General features: G+C 46.5%; 1 protein-coding gene across 1 annotated transcript in view; it reads left to right on the top strand.

Annotated features, from left to right (window-relative positions):
• Positions 1 to 8,967, top strand: part of TMEM45B (transmembrane protein 45B) — a 41,508-nt gene extending 32,541 nt beyond the window's left edge. The window contains exons 2-6 of the mRNA XM_011968272.1: positions 1,996 to 2,181; positions 4,137 to 4,343; positions 5,233 to 5,417; positions 6,808 to 6,953; positions 8,035 to 8,967. Coding sequence (XP_011823662.1) covers positions 2,004 to 2,181; positions 4,137 to 4,343; positions 5,233 to 5,417; positions 6,808 to 6,953; positions 8,035 to 8,146 — 828 coding nt within the window. The 5' untranslated portion in view covers positions 1,996 to 2,003 and the 3' untranslated portion in view covers positions 8,147 to 8,967. The remainder of the gene's footprint in view (positions 1 to 1,995; positions 2,182 to 4,136; positions 4,344 to 5,232; positions 5,418 to 6,807; positions 6,954 to 8,034) is intronic.
• Positions 8,968 to 9,081: the final 114 nt, after the last annotated feature.

Raw genomic sequence — 9,081 nt, 5'->3', positions numbered from 1 at the left:
GTTTTTCTATAAGCAGTTAAGAGAAGCCACACAGCATCCTGAACACTTTGCTGCTTTCTATCTCTTCTGCCAAATATCCTAGGTCATCATTCTTAAGTTCTGCCCTCCGTAAAGTCCTAGAACACGACATAATTCAGCCAAGTTCTTTGCCACTTTATAACAAGGATAACCTTTCTTCCAGGTTCCAATACCTTGTTTGTTCTTTATTTCTGTCTGAGACCTCATCAGAAGTCCCTTCACCATCCGTATCTCTATCAACATTCTGTTCATGACCACTTAGGCAATCTCTAAGAAGAACGAGGCTTTCCCCACAGCTCATATCCCACACCTACAGCTCTCCTCTCCTTCTGAGCCCTCACCGGAATCATCCTTAATGCTCCATTCATGGCAATCCAGGCTTTTTTCAGCACTCACTTCAAAGCTGTTCCAGCTTCTATTCATTATCCAGTTCCAAAGCCACCCCCACATTTTTACATATTTGTTATAACACCTGGTTATAAATGTTATAAACTTCTCTGGTACCAGTTTCTTAGTCCCTGTTGTGCTGATATCACAGAATACGACAGACTGGGCAATTTATAAAGAACAAAAATTTATTTCTCACTGTTCTGAAAGCTGGGAAGTCCAAGATCAAGGCACCAGCATCTGGTGTCTGCTGAGGGCTGCATCCTCACATGCAGGAGGACAAATAGGGGGCCAGCTCCCTCCAGCCAGCCCCTGTATGAGGGCATCTACTCCTAGTTCAGGAGGGAGGGGCCCTCATGGCTTAGTCCCTTCTTAAAAGTCCTCTTCTCGGCAGGATGTGGTGGTTCACACCTGTAATCCCAGCACTTTGGAAGGCCGGGGCGGGTGGATCACCTGAGGTCAGGAGTTCGAGAAGAGCCTAGCCAACAGGTGAAACCCTGTCTCTACTAAAAATACAAAAATTAGCCAGGTGTGGTGGCAGATGCCTGTAATGCCAGCTACTCAGGAGCCTGAGGCAGGAGAATCGCTTGAACTGGGGAGGCGGAGGTTGTAGTGAGCCGAGATCGCACCATTGCACTCCAGCCTGGGCAACAGAGCGAAACTCTGTCTCAAAAAAAAAGTCCCCTTCTCTTAATGCAACACCTGGATTTTGGAGGGGACACATTCAAACCATAGCAATCACCAACAACTGGCATTTTTCTCCCACCCTACATATTCTTTAGGTAACCACCCAGGCCAGTGAGGAAAATAATCAATCTACTTCTGAATAAATCCTAGCTATAGTCTCATGCTACTGTAAATGGGATAAAAGCAAACCATGCCCGAAAATTTCTGGAATAAAGTGATGTTTATACCATTATGCTGATTTTTACAAAATGTGAATCATATTGACCATGTTCATTTGTACTAGACCACCACACCAAAACTTTTTAAAATTATTTTCCAATTAGGTGACACACGATGTTGTGCTTTCGTTTGTACATCTCTAATTTCTGGGAGATTTATAATTGTATTATTTTGTGAATCATCCGTTCATGTCTTCTGCCTATTCTCCTACGGTCTTTTTCTTATTAATTTGTAGACTCTAATGTAATAGCTGTTTCCTATACAGCTGCTACAAACATGTTTCTGATTTGTCGTTTATCTTTTGATGTCCCTGATATTAAAAGATGCTTATATAGCTGAACATTTTTCTTTTCTAGTTCCCCCCCTTTATGTTTATGCCTTGGAAGGTTTCTCTACCTGAGATCAATAAATATTTACCTATCCTCCTCTTTCCCCACCCTCATCCTTTTATTTTGCCCACATGTTTAAAGCATTACAGACAGTGGAGTCCAGTTGGTCATGTAACTCACCTTACAGATGAGACTTCAGTGACGTAACATAAAGGCTTGTTTTATGAGAATGTGTTGATCCTTCTTAACGTGGCTTATGATTTGCAATCTCAGGCACGTATTGTATTTCCTCCCAAAATATACATTTGTTTGCCTTCTTCATTAGCCACCTAACAGCCTTCTCCTAATTTTTTAGGTGTCCTGATGGCAAATTTCCAGGGCCATGCGCTCCCAGGGAGTTTCTTCCTGATCATTGGACTGTGTTGGTCAGTGAAGTACCCACTGAAGTACTTTAGCCACACACGGAAGAACAGCCCACTGCATTACTATCGGCGTCTTGAGATCATCGAAGCCGCAGTCAGGACTTTGTTTTCTGTCATCGGTAAGAGCAGGAGTCATTTGGTCCAGGGAATCTCCTCCTCATACCCAGAACCTTTAATTCATGTTTTCAGCCCTGTGAAATAGATGTTTCCACTGGTGGAGATAATAGGGCAACAATTTCCAGATGGCCACTAGACTATTTTATTATAACATCCATTGCGTACAGAGCTTTATAATACTAACGGTTGACGGCTCTCACATCATGGGACACTGTGAAAAACTATCAAATCAACAAGGACACAGGTATGGAAAGTTGTAGGAGCAAAACACCCACTGTATGAAAAAGATCTGACACAAATACAAAGAGAAAAAAACCAAATAGATTAGGCTCGTGTACCTGAGCTGTGACAAAGTAGAAAAATCACCTTTTTCCTCAATTGTCTCTCCCTCCAGATCCTTACAGTAGTTGACACTCAACCCATTGGCTCTTCCTCATCCTCAAGTCTCAAGCGCGTAGAGAGAGAGAGTTCATACAGATTAATAAACTAGCCAGTGGGAGAGAAAAAGCAGCAGAGGGCTGTTGGAGAGGGAGTTTCCTTCACTCTGCCCCATTCCAACAAGATCCACCCACTCCCAGTTTCCTTTGCATCCACTCGGCTCCACTGGGGCCCTCCAAGAACAAGCAGTGATGATAGTAACAAGTGTTCTTCCTCAGGACCAGCCCCACCTGGGGGGAATGAGGGGTCTTAATCTGCAACTAACAATCACCACTTGTCATCAGTGGCCTGTGGTTTCTTGGAGAGAGCGAAGCAACATCGCTGGCTTCTCTTGGAGGAAGCAAAGCTTTACAGAGCTTTGTTGGCCTCATCCTGTCGAACTTCCCCACTCACCATTCACGCATCAGAGAGGCTTCCCGCGAGAAGTGACAGGGACCTGCGGCTTAAAGGGTCAGGACAGCGTCAGCCTTGCCTAAATAAAGCTAGGACAATTACAGCATTTGGTCCCTTGACTGGGTGAAAATGGTACTCATTCAACAGCTCTCTGGCACTCCTACCACATGCCAGGAAGTCACTGTTCCAGGCACAGGAGATACGCTGGGGAACCACACAGGGCTGTCTGCCTGTGTCACAGGGCTGTCACAGGGCTTCCATTCTAGTGTCACTGGGACTTTCCCTGGGTCATTTCCACAACTCCTTGACTCTTTGTGTGGGAATTCAAAAAGGATCTGGCTTGAGAAACAAATATCTGGGGAACAGAGTCCAAAATGTCATCATGGAGGATTTCTTCTAGGGTTCCCCAAGAACATTTTGGGTACCAGGCATAAAAACAAATCTTTTGCCTTGCAAATTAGGTATAAAAGTAGAAGGGATAAGAACGAAGAGCTATCCTGCGGCGCAGTTTCGTCATTTTCTGGCCCACATCATGGGGCCTCTGCCTTGTTTACCCAGTGTTTTAAAACACAGAGCTGGGGGGGCACAGGGCTTGCAGAGCTGGCTCTGTGCCCAGGAAGGACACGCACTCAAAGTCAGCCCTGCAAACACGCACCTGGGAGCCGCTTGCCTCCCTTGGCACGTACAGGTATCTTCATTACCAGTGTCTCTGCTCAGATTCGGCTTTCAACCTGTTTCTGTCTGGGATTTCTTTCACTGCTCACTTGGCAGGGAAGCCCAGGGATTATTCCATCAGCCACACTCCGACTTAAGTGATGATGTCTTGCTCATCTCCACTCCTGGACAAACCTCCTGTGGATCTGGTTGCGTTCGTTGATTCTTCTACCCTCAACCCCAAACCCCTAAAAGGAACAATAATGGCAAGATGTCTACACAGGTTACTCAACACACACCCTATTTTATACCGCAGCAGCTGCACCTGAGGCAGCAAAGTAGGTCTGCTGACCCGCAGGCCACCCTCACCTCACCTCATCTCCGCTTCATTCACGCCTTTGGGTTGTTTCTTGCTGCTATTTGTCTTGGAGTCATTCTTCCCTCTAAAACATCCATTCTCATTTCCCTGCAGGGATCCTGGCAGAGCAGTTCGTTCCGGATGGGCCCCACCTGCACCTCTACCATGAGAACCACTGGATAAAGTTAATGAATTGGCAGCACAGCACCATGTACCTATTCTTTGCAGTCTCAGGAATTGCTGACATGCTCACCTATCTGGTCAGCCACGTTCCCTTGGGGGTGGACAGACTGGTTATGGCTGTGGCAGTATTCATGGAAGGTAATTCTGTGGAACGGATGGAGAGGAAGGATAGCCTGACAAGCCATATTTATGAAGGATCAGAGTACAAAAGACCAGAAATGTTGCAAATATAATAACCTTCCCCAGAAAATCCACATCTCTGGGCTGCCAAAACCTGAATAGGACCTAGTGCTCTGCTCTGGATGGGCAGGCGGCATATTCCTGAAAGCAGCCCGTGAAGGCTTTGAGGCTTGCAGGCAGCTCCCAAGGCCCCTGGTTAACACTGCAGGAGTCCTCCTTGCCATCCCACTGCCGCCAGCAGTCCCTGCTCACGCACGTGCATACTCCTCAGTGTGGATGGATGTGTGCACATACACATGCGTGTACACACAATACCCCAGCTGGTTGAATGCCACCATGCAGGGGATACATCCCTTTGGTTAAGCGAAACCACACTGTACCCTTCACCCAGGGAGGTACCGTCTTGCCCCCATCATAAGTCTCAGGAGACCCACCCCGCTGCTAGGGGCGCGCTCCCAGTATGACTTGCACTGACTGGGGTATGAAAATACATTTTGTCATCTAACAACCTCACTTCTGTACCTCGGCAAGTCGAAAAAGGTTGAGGGCAAAACGGAATTTCAAGTATACACATAGTCTGTTACAAGTCAGCAACATGCTTCAGCCGACCCATCCTATACTGACCCACCATGGGTTCCAGAGAGATTTTAAGATACAATCCCCGGCTGCTTTATACTCCTAACATACTCACGAAATACACTTCACTCGCATCGGTTTGCTGCCTGTAATGTTATGTAAACTAACTTCCTCAACGCTGAAGAGTCTAGCTGAGACAGGTGTAGGAGGAAACATCGGTGATGGTGAAGGCCAAGCGTGGCACTGACAGCTGCCATCTGGTTTGTGGCAGGTTTCCTCTTCTACTACCACGTCCACAACCGGCCTCCGCTGGACCAACACATCCACTCGCTCCTGCTGTATGCTCTGTTCGTGGGGTGTGTTAGTATCTCCCTAGAGGTGATCTTGCGGGACCACATCGTGCTGGAGCTTTTCCGAACCAGTCTCGTCATTCTTCAGGGAACCTGGTTCTGGCAGGTGATTTTCCACACCCAGGCCCCTCGCTAGTATGGATGGAGCAGCCCCACTGAGTGTAGCCCTGATTATATGGGGTTTGCAAATGCAGCACTAACATGCCATGCAAAGGGTTTAGATGACCCTTTTGCCCCCATGCCTACCCTTTGACTTCTAGTTTTATCCATTAACATCCAGAGGATGCGTTAGCAATCCAAAATGTAGAGCGTGCACAGTGAGGTTCAGCTGCCCTCCCCAGAGGAGGGGCTGATGCCTTTCACAGGCTCTGCCTGCTAAACTCTCCACAGGAAATGTGGGCCCTGAAGTTCTGTTTTGTTTCTTTCGAGAGAGAATCGCCCTGTCACCCAGTCTAGAGTGCAATAGCGCAATCTTGGCTCACTGCAACTTCCATCTCCCAGGTTCAAGCAATTCTCGTGCCTCACTGTCCCGAGTAGCTCAGGTTACAGGTGCCTGCCACCACATCTGGCTCATTTTTTTTGTATTTTTAGTAGAGACAGGGTTTCACCAGGTTGGCCAGGTTGGTTTCGAACTCCTGACCTCGTGATCCGCCTGCCTCGGCCTCCCAAAGAGCTGGGATTATAGGCATGAGCCACTGCACCTGGCCCTGTTGTGTTTTTAAGCAAGCCTTAAAATTAACCGGAAGTCTTTTTTTTTTTTTTTTGAGATGGAGTCTTGCTCTGTCGCCCAGGCTGGAGTACAGTGGCATCTTGGCTCACTGCAAGCTCCACCTCCCAAGTTCACGCCATTCTCCTGCCTCAGCCTCCCAAGTAGCTGGCACTACAGGCGGCCACCACCACGTCCAGCTATTTTTTGTATTTTTAGTAGAGACGAGGTTTCATCATGTTAGCCAGGATGGTCTCAATCTCCTGACCTCATGATCTGCCCACCTCAGCCTCCCAAAGTGCTGGGATTACAGGCATGAGCCACTGCATCCGGCCTTTTTATTTTTTGAGACGGAGTCTTGCACTGTGGCCCAGGCTGGTGTGCAGTGTCATGATCTCGGCTCACTGCAACCTCCACCTCCCAGGCTCAAGCAGTTCTCCTGCCTCAGCCCCCCAATTAGCTAGGCTTACAGGCGCCCACCACCACGCCCAGCTCTTTTTTTGTATTTTTAGTAGAGAGAGGATTTCACTATGTTGGCCAGGCTGGTCTCGAAACTCCTAACCTCGTGATCCGCCTGCCTCCGCCTCCCAAAGTGCTGGTATTACAGGCGTAAGCCACCGCACCTGGCTAGAGCCATTTTTCTATGTGAAAAGCTCTTTCTATGCTAACGAAGTGTGGGAACTACGAGGTGGTGGTAACATATGGGCCACTTCGGTGGCCACAGGAGGATGGCTAGGTTGCTTCTCAGGACAACCAACCATAAGACCAACTTCTCTGTGTAATCCCCTAGATTGGGTTTGTGCTGTTCCCACCTTTTGGAACACCCGAATGGGACCAGAAGGATGAGGCCAACCTCATGTTCATCACCATGTGCTTCTGCTGGCACTACCTGGCTGCCCTCAGCATCGTGGCCATCAACTATTCTCTTGTTTACTGGTATGTCTGAGACTTTAGTGAAGCTTTTCCTCCTAGCTCTAAGCAGGACTGATGTGATTAATTCGCGCCATCTGAGTGCCGACTACACGTCAAGTTCTGTGCAAGGTACTCTCATGCAGGGAAGGTGTCACTACCCTTATTTGCAAAGAAGGGGAATGAAGCGTTTCAAAATTAAATGACCTGTCTGGGTCATAGTAACCCGAGGGGCCCAGGTTTCAAATGCAGGTCTCACAGGTTTTAAGCCTGTGGTGTGGTGGGGAAAACTGAAATGGGAATCAGTACCGGATGGTAGTCCCCGCTGTAACGGGTTCATTCTGGACCCATCATCTTACTTCCAGACCTGCCCTCCCTGCTTCCCAGAGACGATGTGACCATCAAAAAGAAACCAGAGCAGAATGTTAAGACAAACTGCACTCCACCCCTCACTGAAGTACTCATTAGAGGTAGATAGATAACAGCTATGGACTCCTATGCACTTGCTGTGCCCCAGGCCCAGTGGAAAGCAGCTACACTCTATTATCCCATTTAATCTTCATTGCTCTATGAAGTATGCGCTGTTAAGGCTTCAAAAAGCTGAGTAACTTGACCAAGGTCATCCCACTAATAAATGGCAGAGCCTCTCAGTGCAAGGGTGACTTTTAGCAAATGGTATTACCAGTTCTATTTGCTGTTTGGCTGCCCCTACCTTTCTTTCTAGGTCATTTCTCTAGATCTCAAGTAGAATATTAGGTTGGTGCAAAAGTAACTGTGATTTTTGCCATTATTTCATCCAGGAAGAGTTCCATATGGACCAAAGAGAAGGGAGCTCAAGTCAGTTTCTTCTAGTTCTGCTGCCCAGCCACTGAAACAGTAAACCAAGATAGGCAGGAGACTTGGCCTTAATTCTGACATTCAGTAGTTTCCACCAATGCCCCTTTATCTACCGGTATTTCCTAAGAAGTCTAGTTTATAGACATGTAATCACAGTATTTGATAGAAATATAAAGAAAATAGTTTAAGAACCAGTTGATGCCTTCACATCCTTGGGTAATGGATTAAGGGAATCTCTGGCTAATTGGCTCTTATTGTTTCTCTATTGAAGCCTTTTGACTCGGATGAAGAGACACGGAAGGGGAGAAATCATTGGAATTCAGAAACTGAATTCAGGTGACACTTACCAGACCGCCCTCTTGAGTGGCTCAGATGAGGAATGAGCCGAGATGTGGAGGGCGTAGACGTCCCACCGAACAGCTGGAATGAATGGAGTTCATCCCCCCACCTGAATGTCTGCCGTGGTCTGATCTTAAGGGTCTATATATTTGCACCTCCTCATTCAACACAAGGCTGGAGGTTCTAGAACAGGAAATCAGGCCTACAGCATCCTGTGTATCTTGCAGTTGGGATTTTTAACATAATTTAAAGTCTGTGTTGGTATAGTACCCCTTATAAGGAAAAATTAAGGCCTCCAAGCAGCAGGCCTTTGTGCCTCAGTTTAAAGAGAAATCAAGAGATGCTAAAAGCTTTACAATGGAAGTGGCCTCATGGATGAATCCAGGATTGAGTCCAGTAGGAGAACTTGCTGCTTTTGGTAACTTATCCCTTTTTCTCTTAAGAAAGCAGGTACTTTTTTATTAGAAATATGTTAGAATGTGTAAGCAAATGACAGTGCCTTTAGAGTTACAACTCTAACTTACATATTTTTAAAAAGTAAAATAATTCACAAGCTTTAGTATTTTAAACTACTGTTAAACATATCATAACTAATCATACCAGGGTACTAAACCACTGTTTATAAGTGACAAAATTAGGCCAAAGGTGATTTTGTTTTAAATCAGGAAGCTGGTTACTGGCTCTACTGAAAGGTGGGGCCCTGATGTTCTGACTCCTCAAAGTCACCCTAACAGAAGATCTGATAGGAAAGCTGTATAATGAGGTAGAGAGAAAAATACCAGGTATGGAAGACTTTCAATTTTAATATAGCTGAAAGCAAAGGATAAAGAATTCAGAATTAGTAATGTAAAGTATTGAAACCCTACTCTTGCTCCTGGATCTGGTCTTTTTAAAAAACTTCCTTCACTGCACCTGTAATCCCAGCACTTTGGGAGGCCGAGGCAGGTGGATCACAGGGTCAGGAGATCGAGACCATCCT

This window comes from Mandrillus leucophaeus, unplaced genomic scaffold, assembly GCF_000951045.1.
Source record: "Mandrillus leucophaeus isolate KB7577 unplaced genomic scaffold, Mleu.le_1.0 Scaffold835, whole genome shotgun sequence".
In the NCBI taxonomy this organism is placed as follows: Eukaryota; Metazoa; Chordata; class Mammalia; order Primates; family Cercopithecidae; genus Mandrillus; species Mandrillus leucophaeus.
Note: the sequence above shows the minus strand (reverse complement) of the source record. Positions and strands in the feature narration are given on the sequence as shown.